This window comes from Equus przewalskii, chromosome 15 (genome assembly GCF_037783145.1).
Source record: "Equus przewalskii isolate Varuska chromosome 15, EquPr2, whole genome shotgun sequence".
Taxonomy (NCBI): domain Eukaryota; kingdom Metazoa; phylum Chordata; class Mammalia; order Perissodactyla; family Equidae; genus Equus; species Equus przewalskii.
Window position 1 is genome coordinate 53147260 of NC_091845.1, and position 19075 is coordinate 53166334.

General features: G+C 41.1%; 1 protein-coding gene across 6 annotated transcripts in view; it reads right to left on the reverse strand.

The window, feature by feature from the left end:
• Positions 1-5844, reverse strand: part of CNOT10 (CCR4-NOT transcription complex subunit 10) — a 77710-nt gene extending 71866 nt beyond the window's left edge. For 4 of the 6 annotated variants that reach the window (XR_011527525.1, XR_011527524.1, XM_070577390.1 and 1 more), the window contains exon 1: positions 5411-5829. Coding sequence is in view for 2 of the 6 variants with exons in the window: in XM_070577390.1 (XP_070433491.1) it covers positions 5411-5432 (22 nt within the window). In the remaining 4 variants the exon portion in view is untranslated. Of the gene's footprint in view, positions 1-1491; positions 1524-5410 lie in introns of all 6 variants that reach the window. The other 2 variants (XM_070577391.1, XM_070577392.1) reach the window with 2 other exon arrangements.
• Between the last annotated feature and the right edge of the window lie 13231 nt (positions 5845-19075).

Sequence of the window (19075 nt, forward strand, 5' to 3'; positions counted from 1 at the left end):
ACATAACAAAACACAACGCATGAACCTTGACTAGATCTTAGTTTGAAAAGCATAGCTTCCTTAAAGCTTTAAATAACATTTTTGGGACAATTGGGGGAAATTTAATGTAGTACTAAAATATTAATTTTCTGAAGTATGATAATGGTATTGTGATTACACAGGTGAATATCCTTATTTTTAAGAAACGCATAGTGAAATATGTAGAGATGAAGCGTCATGATGTCTATAACTTATTTAGAAAAGTTGTAGCTAGAGACAGAGGAGGTAAATACGGCAAAATGTAACAACTGTTGAACTAGGTGGCAGATATATGGATATTCATTTTATTTTTACAATTTTTGGATGTTTGAAATCATTTGTAATAAAATGTTGAAAAAATATCAAATATACACAGATTCCTAACTGGATCCTGAAAAAACTGAACGGCAGGACAGTACTGCACAGTTTACTTCCTCATCTGCACATACATATTTTTAAGTCAATGTGAGCTGGCGTAGGCACAGAAAACATCTAAAAGAACACACAACTCAGTCCTGGTTACCTGAGAGAGAGCGGGTAGGCTAGATAGAGGACTTAATACTTTTTACCTTACACATTTAATAACAATCAGTTTTAAAAGGGTGTTTTAAATAAAATAAAAATAGCCTTGGCTTAAAATTTTCCCATTTGTTCATCCTACCATTTTTATGGCTCAAAATTTCAAAGCCACCTTTAAGTACCCCTCCCCTGATTTCATATTACTCATCAGGTCCTATCTTTTCTTTATTCACAATGTTAATAACCTTTTCCGATTAAGCCTACTACAGCCACGCTCATAGTCCAAATTCTTGGATAAATTCAAATCTAGGATTTTGTGTCCTAACTCTAGTCACTTTCTCCTTTCAAATAACCAGAAAAAGCAAAGTCAAATAAATCATCCTAAAACATTGTTGGTACTTCCTTAGCCAAAAAGGATACTGGTTCCACACCACTTTTATATCTTATATAGGGACATGAACTGTGAACCTTACACTGCCCATTCCATCTTTGTCTTTGGTTGGTGCCCCATCCATCCGGGGACACCCTGTCCTTTACGATTTGGTTGAAATACAACTCAGGGTGTAAGAACTGCTGGCTGATCAGTCACTGAGAAGCCGCACAACCCAGAAGCACAGGTAAATTATTTCCCCATGGGGTGAGCCTTGACCAACTGGAAAGAGGAAATGAGAAGAAGGAGGACAGATAAATCATTTCTTCTTCCTTTCTCATATGGACTACTCTGAAGTCTAGTTCCTCCTCAAAATCCTTTCAGAAAAGCCCCATATGCAAGCGACCTGCCGTGTCTCTCAGCTCCAGGTGAAACAGCAGCCAGGGATGTAACATACTGCATCTTCCTTGGCTTTACTTCCTTCTCTCCCTCACTTTCACTACCCTGGGCTTGCACCTTCCAAATAAAATGTCAGCACCTTAACCGGGTTCCGCTTCCTAGAAGACGTGCACTATAATACACACCTTACCTCAGTTGATCCACACAAGCTACAACCCTGTGAGGTAAACAAATTACAAAGCTCTTAGGAATAAATTAGAAAACTATTAGAACCCTCATTTTACAAATGAAGAAACTGAAGCTTAATTAAGAACTTTTCCCAAAGAGCAAGGCTTTCTGCTCACCCACTACACCCAAGCAGTCACAAATTCTGCCAATTTTACTCCCTAAGCACCTCTTACATCTGCCTCCCCTCTCCATTCTACCACTACTCCTAAAGTAATATTAGCCAGCATTTCAAAAACCAGGGCCTGAGATGATCTCATTTAACCCATTACCAACCCCGTGAGGTAGACATTCTTTTTATTTATTTATTTAGTTAGTTAGTTAGTTAGTTAGTTAGTTAGTTTATTTTTTGAGGAAGATTAGCCCTGAGCTAACTACTGCCAATCCTCCTCCTTTTGCTGAGGAACACTGCCCCTGAGCTAACATCCGTGCCCATCTTCCTCTACTTTATACATGGGACGCTGACCACAGCATGGCTTTTGCCAAGCAGTGCCATGTCTGCACCCGGGATCTGAACCGGCGAACCCCGGGCCGCCGAGAAGTGGAACGTGTGAACTTAACCGCTGCGCCACCGGGTCGGCCCCCCCAAGGTAGACATTCTTATCACTCTCATTCCACACACAGGAAAGCTGAGGCTTAACAAAGCGTTCTTAAAATTTGCCCACGGTCACACCAATACCAAGTGGTACAGCTGGGATGAACCTAGGCTGTCTGATTTCAAACCCCATGCCCTAACTCTTCATCAGTTCTCGCTCATCAGCTCATTTAAAACATAAATCAGACCACATGATGCCCTTGTGGAAATCTCCATGGCTTTAGAATGAATTCAAACTTCTTCCTTGGCCTATGAGGCCTGACATAAGCCAGCCCTTGCCACAACTCCGACTTCATCTCTTGCCATGCTTCCTTTGCTCACGAGTAGTAACTATGTACTGAGCACCTCCTATATGCCAGCCATTGTTCTAGGTGCTGGAGAGAGAGGATGACTCACACAGACACAAGTGCCTTTTCTCAAGATGCATATATTCAAGGAGTCTTCTTGCTGTCTTTAAATATTTCCACGGGGTCTGTACAGTTGTTGTTCCTCCTACCTGGCTCATTCTTCCCCCACATGGCTGGCCCTTTATCTTTAGGGGCTCTATTCAAATGTCACCTCTAAGAGAACCCTTCCTTCTCTAACCAATCTATTCAAAATAGGATCCTTGCTCTCAGTTATTCTCTATTCTTTTACTTATCTTTCTTTTCTTCACAATACTTATCACAACTTGAAATCATAATTATTTCTTATTTTGCTTATACGTTTATCTTTCATACTACACTATAAGCTCCAAAGACAGAGAGTTCATAGTGTCCGGGAGAGCAGGCCATTGGTGATAATTTATTGAATAAATTAATATCACAACATTAGCTGGTCTTAGCTGGTCTCTGGGCTTCCAGTCTTGTTTCCCTTAAATCCACCCTCTACCACAGCCAGTGTGGTCAGGTCACTTACGTTCTTAAATCCTCTCACGAGCCTCTTTTCTTACCTAACGAAGAACAAGCACATAAGACCCTCCACGACAAGGGCCCTGGACTCAGGAGTTCAGAGATAAAGCAGCATATAAACCAGATTTTGAATGAGGGGAGTGTTCACCAGATAAAGAAGAGAAAGAAGGGCATTACTGCTCAAAAGAATGCAATGCTTTCCAAGAGTCACTTCTGGTGTGAAGAGCTAGGTGTGGCGATACAGAAACAACATCTGGAAACATTGTGAAAAGCCTCACAAATTAACATTAAGGAGTAAGGATCTGATGCACAAAAGATGGCACACAGTCAGAGAGTTTATAGATGGGAACAACATGATCCAGTTGGTGTTTTACAAGTAAAATGAAAAGGCAGTAGTGAGAAGAATGGACTGGATAGGAAGAGACAAACACCAGCCAGAAGGCTGCTTAATGCGAAACACACCACATTAAGAGAGAAAGGCCAGAACAACAGCAGGTGACATGGGCATGGAGCGGAGGAGCAGATTCATGGGAGCCACACTAAACACTCATCTACTCAATACAAACTCAACCTTATTATCTAGGTGGGACGTTTCCTATAACGTGGACTATAAACCTAAACCAATCAAAGAAACAGCCCTCAGATCACTCTGATCACCTTATTCTTCTACTATACACATTACACAGCTCATACCAAATGGGAGTGTCCCTCTCATAGGTCTGTCTCTAACACAGTGAATACGAGCATGTCATATCCATTTCTTCACTATCTAAGGCAGCACCTGGCACTCAATCTTTGCGAACGAATGAACAAGTAGAAGAATGCTTTATGGCTGAGGTAGGACTTGAAAACTGGATGGGCTTTAGGCCTCAAAAGGTGATTCCAGGCAAGTGCAATGGTATGGGTAAGCAGGGATGGTAAACCCGGAGAACAGAGACATTGTCTTAAATTAAGAAGGAAGATGTTGGGCCAGCCCGCTGGCACAGCAGTTAAGTGTGCACGTTCTGCTTCGCTGGCCCGGGGTTCCCCAGTTCAGATCGCGGGTGCGGACATGGCACCGCTTGGCAAGCCATGCTGTGGTAGGCGTCCCACAGATAAAAAGTAGAGGAAGATGGGCACGGATGTTAGTTCAGGGCCAGTCTTCCTCAGCAAAAAGAAGAGGATTGGCAGATGTTAGCTCAGGGCTAATCTTCCTCAAAACAAACAAACAAACAAACAAACAAACAAGAAGGAAGATGTTGAGCCCCTTGGTCCAGCCTGGGACAGGTCATGCTTACTCCTTGCCTGGAACAGTCTCCCCATCGACCTTTCCCCATTCTATATGGCTCACTCCTTCGTTTCATTCAGGGGTCTGCTCAAATACCACCTCATCAGAGGCTTTCCCTGACCAGCCTACCTAAAATTCTATAGCACACTCTATTATCCTCACTTTCTAAAGCTTTTCTCTCTTATTTTTCTTAACAGCTTACTGAAGAGATCTTCTACAGATTTTATTCATCTGTATGTGTATTGAGATTGGCTCACTTTAATTTCAAATCAAGTTCCTCTGTCAGTTACTGAGATCCAGACCTACTAAAACCTACAGCACGCGGAGATTTTTTTCTTTTTTTTTTTTTATTAACTTCACTGTAAAAAGTCTAAGTTTTAACCACTTCTAAGTCCTATCACTGAAGTTTCTTCCAACAAAACCTGGGTGCCACAGAGCACATTAATTTCTTACAGGAAACATACGCCAGACCGCCTCAGAGGTAGGCAGGAAATAATCTTATACTCCTTAACGGAAAAGATTCTAGGAATGGGGCAGTAATCCATAAAAAGAAAATACTGAGATTAAATTAGTTAATCTTGCAGAACTAGCGGGAAATAGGTTCTAAACTCAAGATAGTAGAGAGCACAGACCGAAGTGAGACACTAATTTTACGTCTATTTAAATGAGTGGTTTTCACAAAGCTAATTACACATGACCAGAGGCAGGCTGATGGGGCAGAAACAGCCCAAGTGGGTCCCAGCCTGAGCCACGGGACATCAAGGCAGCTGTGCGCTCCGGGATGAACTTTGCTTGCTCTGCCTTGCCCGCTGAGAAGTCGAAAAGTCTGTAAAGCGGCTAAAGAAATTTAAGTTTTTTAAGCCAGAGATATTCTGGAGAGCGGGGCAAAGGCAGTCAGTAGCTGTTTCACGCTGCACTTGGGTAAAAAACTATCGGACCTGGGGCCCAGAGACTCACATTAGCGACGGCCGAGGGAGGCGATGGAGGAGAGAAATGCACGCCCGAATTAAAGTCGCCCTCGAGTCCCCCCTCCTAGTCGCTACCCGGGGCCCCGCCGCCTCAGCGCGCAGGGTCTGCCCCTCCCCGCGTGTCCCGCCGCCTAGGCGCGCGGGGTGCGGGAGCCTCACCTGCAGGCTTGTCTGCAGCCATCTTCCCGCCTCGGCTTGGGTTCTTCCCCGCAGGTGGCGTGGCCTCGACTCCAGCTGCCCGGCTGGCCGCTGTCCTGGACTTTGGAAGATGAGTCTCTGCCCACCGCGGCTCCGGGCCCCTGGGTTCCGGCCTGGGGAGTGGGCAGACGGCGGGCTGAGGAAGTGACGAAGGCTAGTTCGCGTCGTCTAGCAACAGCAGCAGCGTCTCCGCGCGGGCCGCCCCACTGCCTCCCGCCATACACGGCTTCCGCCCGACAGCGGCCCCGTACGCACTACTTCCGGGGGCTGCGGCCGGCGTGGGAACTGCGGCTGGCCCCGCCCCACGCTGGCGTCCCCGCTGCGCCCCGCCCCCTGCGGCGTCTGCGCGCGCGCGCCCGGCCGGACGTGCGCTCACTCGCGTCCCTGGGCGTGTGCTGGGTGGGATCTGTGCGCGACTGCCTTTTCCTTATACCAAAGTGTCAGCGCTTTTGTCCCTCCTTTTACGTAAAATCACAATAACTACACCTGACATTTATGTGCTAAGCATTGAGCCTTGCGCTTGGGCTGTACTCTCATTGATTTCTCGCAATTCTGTGAGAGGCGCTGTTGCTGTTCCCCGTTTACAAGCGAAACAAAACATCTTGTTTTAGAATAGTTTTAGATTTACAGGAAAATAGAGTTCCTGCATACTCATCACCTAGTTTCCCCTGTTGCGAACATCTTCAATAATTATTAAATTTCTGTGGTACATCTGTCACATCTAAGAAGCCACCTTGATTGGTACATTATTATTAACTAAACTCAACACTTTTTTTTGGATTTCACCAGTTTTCCCTCAATGTCCCTTTTTTGTTCCAGGATCCTGTCCAGGATGCCAAGTTACATTTATTCGTCATGTCTTTTTAGACTCTTCTTGATGGTGATAGTTTCTCAGGTTTTTCTTGTTCTTGATGACTTTGACAGCTTTGAAGAGTACTGGTCAGGATTTTTGAAGAATATATCTCGATTTGGGTTTGTCCAATGATTTTTTCATGGTTAGACTTGGGTTATGGGTTTTTAGAAGGAAGACCACAGAGGTGACTTGCCGTGCTCATGACATCAAATCCAGAGTCCATGCTATCAAAATGACGTCATCAATGATGTTAACCTTGATCGCCTGGCTCAGGGAGTGTTTGACCTACTTCTCTGATAGAGAGTTACCTCCACACTCTTTGGAAGAGAGTCATTAAGTGCAGCTCACACTCAAGTGTGTGCGGGGGATGAGGTTTTAAGCTCCACCTCCTGCAGTGGGGAGTATATACAGAAACTATCTTCTCTAAGGGAGATTTGTCTTTTCTCCCCCGTTTAGTTACTTATTCAGTTATATATTTATACCAGTATGGACTCATGGATAGTATTTATTTTATATTGTGGTTGTAACCCAATACTATGTTATTTTGTTGCTCAGATTGTTTCAGTTTGTTAATTAGGAGCTTTTTCAGGTTTGCTCCTATGTCCATTTGACATGGTAGACCATTTTTAAAAATTTTTTTTTACTCACATTAACATACACATAGAAAAGTGCACAAATCATAGGTATAGTTTATTGAATTTTGATCGACTCAACATATCCACATAACTCACACCCAGAGAAAGGACAACATATAGCTGCACCCCCTCTTGCGTCCTTCCATCCCTCCACGAGGTAATCACTATGCCGACAGCTAACACCATGGATTAGTTTCATCTGTTTTTAAACTACATACAAATGGATCATACAATATATTTTCTTTAGTGTCTGGCTTCTTTTGCTCAACATCGTGAGATTCATCCACGTTGTCAAGTGAAGTTGTAGTATGTTTCTTATTATCTAATGTTCCATTATGTGAAAGTATCATTATTTATGTATTCATTTTATTGTTGAGTATTTGTGTATTTTGTCTATATTGAATAAGGCAAATACGAATATTCTAGTATGTCTTTTGATGAATGTTAGAGCCCATGTAAAAAGATACCTGAGGTATTCATCAATCTTTCTGCAGTAAGGAGCCTCTCAAAAAAAGGGAATTAGGAGGAACCTCTTATAGAATTTGAGCTTGTGCTGGGTGATTTTAAAGAGGGATTATTGAAGTAGGGGAGCAATGTTGGATTGGATGCGGTCGGAAAATAGGCAATTCAGTGGTTGAGTATCTTCGTTTTTATCTAGGAGGCAGGAGGATTAAAGCAAGGCTAGAGTTGTCATTGGTCAAGGGGCAGCATCACTCACATCAGATGAAGGGGGTGTTCCCTCACTTTTGTGGATGTGGAGGGCTTTGTTTCTGTCTTGTCCCAAACACAATCATGGTGTTACCTCCTCTGAACATTGTTCATCTTCTGTGAACAATATGTCCAATTGGGAATGTTCTGCTAGTCGAATTCCTTTTTATTTCCTTAGTCCCCTTCATGGCCTAGCTGTCAACAGAGCCATTTCTCACTTTCTCACATGTGGACACATCTGTTGGTTCTTGTTCCCTATTTCCTAGATAAGGAAAATGAGGCACAGATGTTAACCCACTTTCCCAAGTCACAGGATTAGTAAGCAACTATTATCTTAACCACTACATTCAACTTTAAAGGTTCTAGAATTTGCCTATATTGAAGACATCTTGGGTCTCTTCTCCCCCCTTTCAATACTGGCAGCTCTCCCTCATTCACAGCCAGGCTGACGTCAGTGATGGAGAGGAGTTAATTCAGAAGTGGGAAGTAGAGAATCTCAGCAGGACTCGAGTCTGTCACCAACCATGGTCAGTCACTTCGCCTCCAGCCGGTGATGGTACCACTATCCACTCAAGGTACTTCAAACTGGATGTGGTCCTTGCCACTTGCAGAAGACTATATCCAATGACAGTTGTCAACAGTTCTTCCCATCCCGGTATGTAGGTGCTGCTCTTCCTCCCCCTTCACATCTGAGTTGTGACTTGCTCTGACCAAAAGAATGCAGAAGAAGTGAGGCTGAGCCAGTTTTAGGCCTCACCCTTAAAAGGCATGGCAGCTTCCACTTTTCCTCTCTTATACTTAACCACCATGCTTCAAGGAAGCCCAGACTGTCCTGCTGGAGAGAGACCATGTGGAGGAAATCCACGATCCCTGAACTGACAACCAGTACCAAGGTTCCAGACAAGAATGAAAGCTTCTTGGACCTTCCAGCCCAACCTAGCTGACAGCTCCGTGCAGTCAGATGACTGATCCCAGCTACCACATCAAACAGGAAAAGCTGCTCAGTCAACCCCCAGAACGGTGAAAAAGAACATCATTGTTGTTGAGGTTTTTTAATTTAATTTTAAAAATTGAGATGGAACTCACATACTATACAATTCATCCTTTTAAACTGTACAATTCCATAGTTTGAGTATATTCATAAAGTTGCACAAACTTTACCAATATCTAATTCTAACATTTTCATCATTCCAAAAAGAAATTCTGTACCATTGGCAGCACTGTCCATTCCTTCCAACCGCCACCCAGGAATCTATTTTCTCTCCCTACGGATTTGCCTATGGACATCTCATATAAATGAAACCATGCAATATGGGACCTTTTATCTATTCATCAGTTAATGGATATTTGAGTGTTTCCATTGTTTGACTGTTATGAATAATGTTGCTATAAACATTTATGTGCAAATTTTTGTGTGCACCTAGGTTTTCATTTCTCTTGGCTATATACCTATTAGTGGAATTGCTGGGTCGTATGGTAACTCTCTAACTTTCTGAGGAAGTTCCAAACTGTTTTCCAAAGTAGTTGCATGATTTTACATTCCCACCAGCAGTCTATAAGAGTTCCGGTTTCTCCACATTTTCACCAACACTTGTTATTGTCTTTTTGATTATAGCCATCCTAGTGGAGTGTGAAATGATATCTCATTGTGCTTTTGTTTCGTATTTCCCTGTGAGTTGCCTTTTCCCTTTCTTGATAGTGTCCTTTGAAGCACAAAAGTTTTTAATTTTGATGAAGTCTAATTAATCTATGTTTTTCTTTTGTCACTTTACTTTTGGTGTCATTTCTAATAAACCAAGTCATGAAGATTTACTCATGTTTTCTTCTAAGAATTTTATAGTTTTAGCTCTTACGTTTAGGTCTTTGATGCATTTTGAATTAATTTTTGTATATGATGTGAGTTAGGGGTCCAACTTCATTCTTTTGCATGTGGATATAAAAGCTGTTCTTTTAAACCACTAAATTTTGGGATGCTTTGTTATGCAGCAAAAGATAACTGAAACACCATCTCCCTATTCTTCATTCCCCATCTGATTCAACCAGCCAACCAAGGTCGGTGGGTTCCACCTCCTTAATATGATGGATCCTTCCATTCCCACTCCATTCCTGAGTCACTGTCATCTCTTACTGACTAGTGCCACAGAAACTTTGTCATCAGGTCTCTCTCCCTCCAGAACATCTTCATTCATCCAGGGATAGAGTTTTTTAATGCTAAACTGATCATGTCCCCATCCATTTAAAATAATTCATTGCTCTTACCACCAAGTCCAAACTCCTTAAAATGACTTTTCAGGCCCTTCCTGATCTCTCATAATTCCTCTTCAGCCTCCACCTCACAGGCACTTTCCTTTGTAGCTAATGTTGTCTCTTTCCCAGAAAACGTAAGCATGGTTTTCTCAAGAAGCCTTTCCTGACTGCGCAAGACTGTACTAACAACTTTTAAATCTTCTGTTACACTGTGGGGACAATCACTGGGCATGAATCCCCTCTCCATTACGCCAATTGTAATCTCCAAATACTGTCTTTAAATATCATTGTACTAATGCTTAGTAAGCACTGCAATATCTATGAGTGCATCATGACTTTATGATAATGATAATTCCTCAATGTATTGAGGTGTGATCCTTACTTTTGTATGGTCTTTTACAGTTTCATAAGGAAGTTTTACAATGATTATCTTTTTTTAAATTTGTTTTAAAGATTTTATTTTTCCTTTTTCTCCCAAAGTCCCCCGGTACATAGTTGTGTATTTTTAGTTCTGAGTCCTTCTAGTTGTGGCGTGTGGGATGCCACCTCAGCATGGCTTGATAAGCGGTGCCATGTCTGCATCCAGGATTCGAACTGGTGAAACCCTGGGCCGCTGAAACAGAGCACGAGAACTTAACCACTCGGCCACGGGACCGGCCCCTGATTATTTCTTTTTGTCCTCAACACCCTTGTGATATGGATATTCTAACCCATTTTGTGGATGAGGAAACCAAAGATCCAAGAAGTAAATGAACTTGCTCAGTTGGTAAGTGTCAGAATTGGAAATTGGAAAGAGTTCTTGGACTCTAGATGTGACTTTTCTAGGATCCAAAGGGTTAAATCAAGGTGTTATTATTCCTATAATTACGATTTGGATGGAAACTACAAATGATTTTGCAGCTGATTCATTGCAGTGAATACATTATTACCGAGAAATACAGCAAAGGTGTGAAAGCATAAATTTCTGCATGTCTTACCAAAGCAGTGACATCCACAGGGACATCCAGCCCCTGTCCCAGCTTCACTTTTCATTCACTGCCTGTTCTAAGGCAAAACTATTTGCTAACTTAAAGTGTGGCAGTAACCATTTGACCCAAGTCTGATGAATTTTGCTTGACCCTGAAATGGATCCAAATAGGGCTGGGCGCTCACCTCAGGTGCAAAAATTTAAGGAAGTGCCAAAAAATTCAGTAATCAAGACAAATAATATTTTAAGGCGATATTTTTAAAAGTCTGAAATTAATAGAAAAAGATTCATGGTGAATAGTATATTAACATTTTAAATAAAGACAGGATTGGTGTTACTGATTTTTCCTTTTGTCTCCAAGTCCAGTACATGTCAGCACAGCACTGTTACTGATCCAGCCATATTAAAACTTTTGATATTTTGTTCTTGGTGGATTTTTCGCATTAATTTTTATTTTAAAGAATATTGTATTAAAATATTGTTTATCTTGATTACTGAGTTTTTTTTGGACCAAGTCAAATTGTGCACCCAAGGCGAGTGCCTCACTTGCTTCTGCCTATGCCTGGCCCTAGATGCAAAGGCAATGTCACCAGAATGTTTGCAGCACAGTGGCAGCATCCAATTCTGTGAAACAGTCTCTCCTGCTCTTTGATAGATGTACAAGCTAGGATAAGTTTCGTTTTTGTATAGTTGGATGTACAAGTTAGTTTCGTTTTTAAAGCAAGTTTCATTTAGAATTATACTTGGTACACAGTATACAAGATACAACTTTAAATACAGGATGCCCAGTTACATTTGAATTTCAGATAAATAATATAAATTTTTTTGTTATAAATATGTTTCGAATATTGCACTGTTTATCTGAAATTCAGATTCAACTGGTATCATGTTTCCCCCTGCCCCAAATCTCGCAACTTTAGATATTCAGGTGTTGAAAACAATTTTTAAAATAAATATGAGAAACAAGAAAGTTTAACTACAACTGATTAAGGTTATAACTAGTGGAATGGATCCTCTCTGCCCTCAGATCTCATTTTTGCCTTTGCTCTGCTCTGCTCTGCTCTGTGTCACAGGGCTGACTCCTGTGGGCTGTGTTTCCCAGGCTCCCGTGTCATCTGGCTTCTAGCTAAATCCAGCCAATGGGAGGCACCATTGGGAAGTTAGAGCAGGAGGAAGGGAGAAGCCAGGGTATTTCTCCCCTTCCTTCTCTGCCTCAAGTAGTCTTTCTGGCAAAGGCTTCATCCCTCAGTGGGCTCATGTGGCTTTGGCTTTCCTCAATGACGCCAGCCTTGGACTCCAAAACACCTCCTCCTTCCTCCCCTTCCTTCTCCAGTAGAGGGCGGTAGTGGTGTCTTGCAGTTGCTAATGTCTGGGTTGCCTGCCTCCCTTCCTTGGTTTCCCAGCTTCTCCATCCAATTCCCTCTGTTAGATTCTGTCTGGGTTTTTCTCCCTTCTGTTTTAAATGCTTAGAGTGGTTTCTGCTTTCCTGGTTAGACCCTGACTGATATGCATCCTTTGGCAAAAGACTTAGAAAAAGCATATTAACCGAAATAGTCTCCTCTCTCATCCCAAGCCCTCTCGAAGGAGGCTCTTCATTCTTTCTAGAGCTATCCTACAAAGTTTGTTGGCGTTTAGATTTGTGTCTTTATCATTATTTCTGAGTGACTACTATGCAAATATGAGATATTGTTGATAGAAGTCTTAATAGTATACATGGAATTTTCACAATTATCTCTAGTACTTTTGGGAGTGATTGTGCCAAATCGCCAAGGTAGAGTGTTTTTCAATGGCTCGTTGGCGCCATCTCCTGTGGACATTTCTAATTTACAAGTGAAGAAAAAATTATATGTACGTTAAACGTGCTTTCATTACTCTCTAAAACATGAATTTGAGAAGATTATTTCAATTATAAATGTGGGAAAACTGAGTAATTAGATTTTTATCATCATCATCATCATTATGAGAAATTTCAGAACATAGAAAAGTACAGAATATGAAATAAGTTTATTTGCCACTCAGATTTAACAAATGTCAGTGTTTGCCACATTTGCTTTGAATATTTCTTTTGAAAAATATGCAAATCATTACTGGTACAGGCGAGTCCAGTTTATGTTCCCTTCCTGATTACATTTCTCTTACTCCCTTCCCAGAGGTAGCCACTATTCTGAAGATGGTGTGTATCCTTCTAGTCCATGTTTAAAACATGTATGTACCCATAAGCACCATTTATCATTATTCATTCAATTTTATATAAATATCACACTGACTATCATTCTGAAACTTGCTTTTTTACCTCAACATTATATTTTTGAGATTGAAATGTATATATATTTAGAATATATGTAATATTTATATTACATATAAAATATAGATTTATAGTTATATTTTATATTTATATAAAGTGTATTTATAATATATTAATATATATTCCTATTCAACTATATACATATGGTTTATTTTAACTACTGTTCAGTATTGCGCTAAATGATTATCACTTAGGTAGACTGTTGTAGCATGAGAGTAAAAGTCTCATGAATAATATAGGTATTAATTATCTCACTGAAGAGAAATCTGCAGGTAGGTGTTCCACTGGCAGATCAGTGACTCAGCAATATCAGGATACAATTTGGCATCCCTGGGATACTTTTTGTCTTCCCCTCATGGTCCCAAGATAACTGCCATGGCTGTGAGCATCATGCCTTTGCCTGACCAAAGCAGGAAGGAGAGGAAGGGGATAAAAAAGAATTTTCCTTTTCTAGCCCTATTCCCTAACAGATAGGTACCACATTTCATCAAACCCAAGATGCTGTCAATTGTAAGGCACACATATTTTCACTACAAGAAAAATTCTTTTGGACAATTCAACTGACTTAATACTTTCTTATCCCTTAGAATTTTTATTTTATACTTTTTAAAATAGCTCTTTTAGTCTTAGACGTAAATTTTTAAAAATTATATATTATTCTTGAATATGTGAAATAGTAAAACAGAAATGAAGTAAATTGGTTAAGGTATTTTCAGAACGTCTTCCCACCAGAGTTTCACTCTAAGTCACTTTTCAATTCATCACCTTCCATGTCCATGTTTTCCTCCAAGATGTCACCCTCTGTGCCGTCAGGAATACTGCCAGTGCAGCATCTGCTCACAGAGTGTGCCGCTGTTGTCTCAAGAAGGCCCATTCTGCAGGTTTTAGTTCTGGTACTTTCTGCATCTTACCAGAAGATGTCACAAATGGTAGGTTTTCAGATCAAGTTTTCACACACACAGGGAGTGGCAAACACGCCACAAGAGGCCTCTGACGGACAGTGATTGGGAGACGCTATCAACTGTGAGAAGCCTGCCAGCTACACAAAGGAAGACTGCGTATCTTAGAATCAATAAAGTACGGTGAATCTTTCCTAGAAGCCTCTCACCAAAATTTCGCCCTGGTTCTTGTTGGTGAAGTTGGTTGCCTGCCCACCACTGGATCAATTACTGGCAAGAAGAAAGTAGATTCCAGCTCGCATGTTGGATTCATCACGATGCACTCATGAAACATTTCCATGAGGAATAAATAAAATGGAGGTTTTATTAACCAGGAGAAACAGGGAATGGCTGCCGACAGGACGACCTCTTATCACTTTACCTCTGTCTCTTCTTTTATCGACAGACATTGAAGTCATTTCCAATTTTCATTTTACAAACAGCTGCAGAGCTCCCTCTAGAGCATGTGCACAGTTACAAGAGTTTCTCTAGGATACATACTATAAGGTGGGATTTAGCTGAATAACGGTATACCTATATTTTTTTGAATTTTTATTGTGAAACTTTCCAAACATACTCAAGAGTAGAAAGTATAACAAACCCCATGTGTCCATTCCCTAGCTTCATTTCATCATATACTTTTCTCATCTACCACTTTCCCCTTGTTACGTCTTGTTACTGGAGTATTTTAAAGCAAATCCCAGACATCATATCATTCACCTTTAAACACTTCAGTATGCAACTCAAAAAGAAATATCCAAATATTTTCTCACATAACCACAATGTCAGTATCACATCTAACAAAATTCAAAATAATTCCTTAATATCATTCAATTACCAAGCCATACTCGAATTTCCTCTGTTGTACAAAAGAATTCTTTTTGTAATTTCTGTTTAGAATCAGGATCAAACAAAATCCATTTTACTTGGTTGTTACGTCTCTTGTGTTTCTTATAAGTCTTTTTAAGTCTTATGTTTCTCTTAATCTAGAACAGTGCCCTCCCCTTTTATTTTTCCTTTCATTGTCTTGTTGATGAAATTAGAGTCCAATAGAAGAGCCCTCCTTTGAGATCTGGTATATTGCTTCCTTGTGGAGTACATCCTTTATGCTCAGTATTTCCTGTGGACTAGAGGCCAGTTTTAAAGGCCTGATTATATTAGGATTGAAAAATTTTTTTCCTGAGAATCTCTCCTAGGTGATGCTGTGTACTCTCTGCATCTCCAATAGGAACCACATAATGTTTGTTGTCTCACTTTTTGTTACATTAAGATTGATCTTTGGGGTCAGATAGTGACAGCTTGATTTTTATACATTTCCTATCACCTCTCTCCTAGTGGTTTTAGAAGCATTAAAGACCACTGCCTGAATCGGTTATTTCGCTAATGGTTGAAACAGTTTTCTAATTTGGACACTCCAGAATTTGTTAACTAGAGTCAGGGCTAGGTGGGTGCCTCCTTAAATGTTATACCCTGGGCACCTTCCTCGCCTTACTCTAGTCTCAACCCTAGCCAGAATTCTTCTATACTGAAAAACTGTGCCATATCCACAGGAGTATTCAGTTACACTGAAATTCAGTTTATGTAAGAAAGGCAGGATGAATGTTTCGTTCTTTCCCCATAATTATCAATTTTCAGAGGAATAAATTGATGTCTGAGTAATCTCCAGGACTATTTCCTTTCTAAAAAATATTGTTCTGAACTCATGGCTTTTTATATATCCAATATGTTTTAATCAACCATAGTCCTCAATCTTTTTGAAATTAAAGTTATTCCATGTGTGCCAGTGGGAGTATACACAACCCAGTGATTGTCCCTTATTATAATTCTACCAGGCTTTTAATCCCCTAATTTAGCTGCTGTTGTTCTGTACTTGTTTTAGATATGCCCTCATGTTCATCAGTTTCTTTGCTCATCCTTGGTTCTTTTTTTAAAAAAAATAGCTATCTGAGATATAACTCATATATTATACAATTCACCCATTGAATGTCCACAGTTTGGTGGGTTTTAGTATATTGACAAATTTGTGCAACCATCACCACTCTCTAATTCCAGAACATTTTCATCATATCCAGAAGAAACCCTGTACCCATTACTAGTCATTCCCCATTCCTCCTAATGCTCAGCTGCTGGCAATCCTTAATCTGCTTTCTGTCTCAAATTGACCATTTGAGGATTTGCCTATTCTGGACATCTTATAGAAAGAGAACCATGCAATGTGTGACTTTTGTGACTGGCTTTTTCCACTTAGCATAATGTTTTCAAGGTTCATCCATGCTGTAGTTTGTATCAGTACTTCATTCCTTTTCATGGCCGACTAATATTCCATTGTTTGTAAATATAGTCATGGGATGCATAATGATGTTTTGGTCAAAGATGGACTGCCTATATGATGGTGGTCCCATAAGATTAGTGCATTATAGCCTAGGTGTGTAGTAGGCTATACCATCTAGGTTTTTTTTTTTTTTTTTTATTAATGTTATGATAGATTACAAGCTTGTGAGATTTCAGTTGTACATTTTTGTTAGTCATGTTGTGGGTACACCACTTCCCCCTCCGTACCCTCCCCCCACCCCCCCTTTTCCCTGGTAACCACCGATCAGATCTCCTTCTCAATATACTAATTTCCACCTATGAGTGGAGTCATATAGAGATCGTCTTTCTCTGACTGACTTATTTCGCTTAACATAATGCCCTCGAGGTCCATCCACGTTGTTGTGAATGGGCCAATTTCGTCTTTTTTTATGGCTGAGTAGTATTCCATTGTTATACCATCTAGGTTTGTAAGTACACTCTGATGTTCATATACTGACAGAATCGCCTGATAATGCATTTATCAGAACGTATCCCCATCGATAAGTGACATGTAACTGTAGCATGTTTTGTTTATTAATCCGTCAAGGACTATCTGAGTTGGTTTCCACTTTTTGGCTATTATGAATAATGCTACTATGATTATTAATGTGCAAGTATTTGTGTGGACATATGTTTTCATTTCTCTTGGGCACATACCTAGGAGTGGAATTGCTGAGTCAAACTCAGTTGTTTAATCTTCCCTGGAACTTCCAAATTGCATCCAAAGTAGCTGCACCATTTTATCCTCCCTCCAGCAACGTGGGAGGGCTCTGAGTCTTCCACATCCTTATTAACACTTGTTATTATCTCTTATTTTATATTTTGTGGTTTTGACTGCCATATTGTGTCATGTTCACATGCTGGATGTGCAATAAGCCAATCACTGAGATATCAGTGCACGGAGATGGAGAAAGTTTTATTTGAATTGGCCAAAATGAGAAAGCAGGAGGATGGGTTCTCTCAAATCCACCTCAACAAAGGAAGAAAGCAGAGGGTTTTATAGAGCTAAGGGGCTTGGGAGGAGGAGTTTTGGAGAAACAAAGGGGAAATCGTGTTTCTTTCACTCCAGATAAGGCTTTGAGCAATCAGACTTCTGGAGTCAATGGCAGCTGGGGGCTAGTTACCTGTTGATCACAGCTTCCTTAAAGGCATTCTTTTTCTTCTGCAAAACAAACTCATAAATCCTTGTGACTCTTAAGTGACCCCTCAAGTTAAACAAGAAAACAGCAAATTAACAAGATTAACTTCTTTTCATCAGTGTCTGTGTTGGAAATAAGTTCCAAGGGTAATCATGTTCTTATTGACTATTTACTGTGACCCTCAGGTACTTGGCTTCATCCTGATCAGCTGAGGTCAGAGCCGTCAGAGCCTCAGGACTCTCAGTGGCACCATGTCCAAGGTAGAGCCTTAATCCCATGAGTGGGGTCTGAACAGAAGAAAGGAGCCCCACCTCTCAGCCACACTCGCAGAACTTAGCCTCAGCAACAGGTTGATGGGGACAAGAGGAGAAATGCTGAGGTCCTGCCCTGCCTAGACAGATAGCCCTCCTACAGGAGCTGGGGGAGGGAGCCCTGTGTTCTTGGCTGCACCAGGCTTGAGTGCTCATCTTGCTGAGTTGGGAGCTTGAAAGAGGAAGTGGGTCACAGGTCAAATACCACAGACTCTTACTGTTCTTACTGAATTTTAATAGTTTTTTTTTTGAGTAAATGTTTCTTTTGCTATATGTCCTGGGGACCATTTCTAGAGATTTTATTTATTTATTTATTTTTAATTTTTTTTTGAAGATTGGTACCTGAGCTAACATCTGTTGCAGATCATTTTTTCTTTCTTCTTCTTCTTCTTCCCAGAGCCCACAGTACATAGTTGCATGTCCTAGTCATACGTCCTTCTCTTTGTGCTATGTGGGACACCGCCTCAGCATGGCCTGCTGAGCGGTGCCACGTCCATGCCCAGGATCCGAACCAGTGAACCCCTGAGCCGCTGAAGCAGAATGCGTGAACTTAACCACTCAGCCACGGGGCTGGCTCCTGGAGATTTTAAATGGCTTTTTTTAAAAAAAATAATTTTCACCAGTTTCACTGGTGAGTGGGTCCACAGTGTCTACGCTGTCTTTCTTGAGGAAGGCCCTCTCCTCCATCCTGGCTTCTTGCATTACATCCGTACTTGCTTAGTTCCATTTCCCTATTCTGGAAGTCCAGAATACATTTTTGTTATAACTTTTTAAAATTAACATTGGTTAAAGAAACCCAGGATGTGGATGGTCAGCCATGATTTAACAAAAGACCTCAAGAGAAATTGAAATAGAGAAGTTTATTACTCCTAGGTCCTGGAGGAAGTACCCAGCATGCCTTGAGGGACCACTTGGGGAGGTCAAAGCAGGGCGCAGGCAGAGAGAGCAGCAGGACACCTGGGGCACATGCCTTCATTAGAGGCCATGGGCGGAGTGCTTTGGGTTTCCTGGGCTGAGGCAGGATTGGTTAATTCAAACCAGAAAGAGTGGGGTGTGGGGAAGCTCCACAGGGTCTTGTCTAAGTGACGCATAAGGGGAAGGCTCTGGGAGGCAGTTGATCGCAAGGGCTGTTGGGGAAGTCATATCAGGAACTCCTATTTGCTTGTGACCC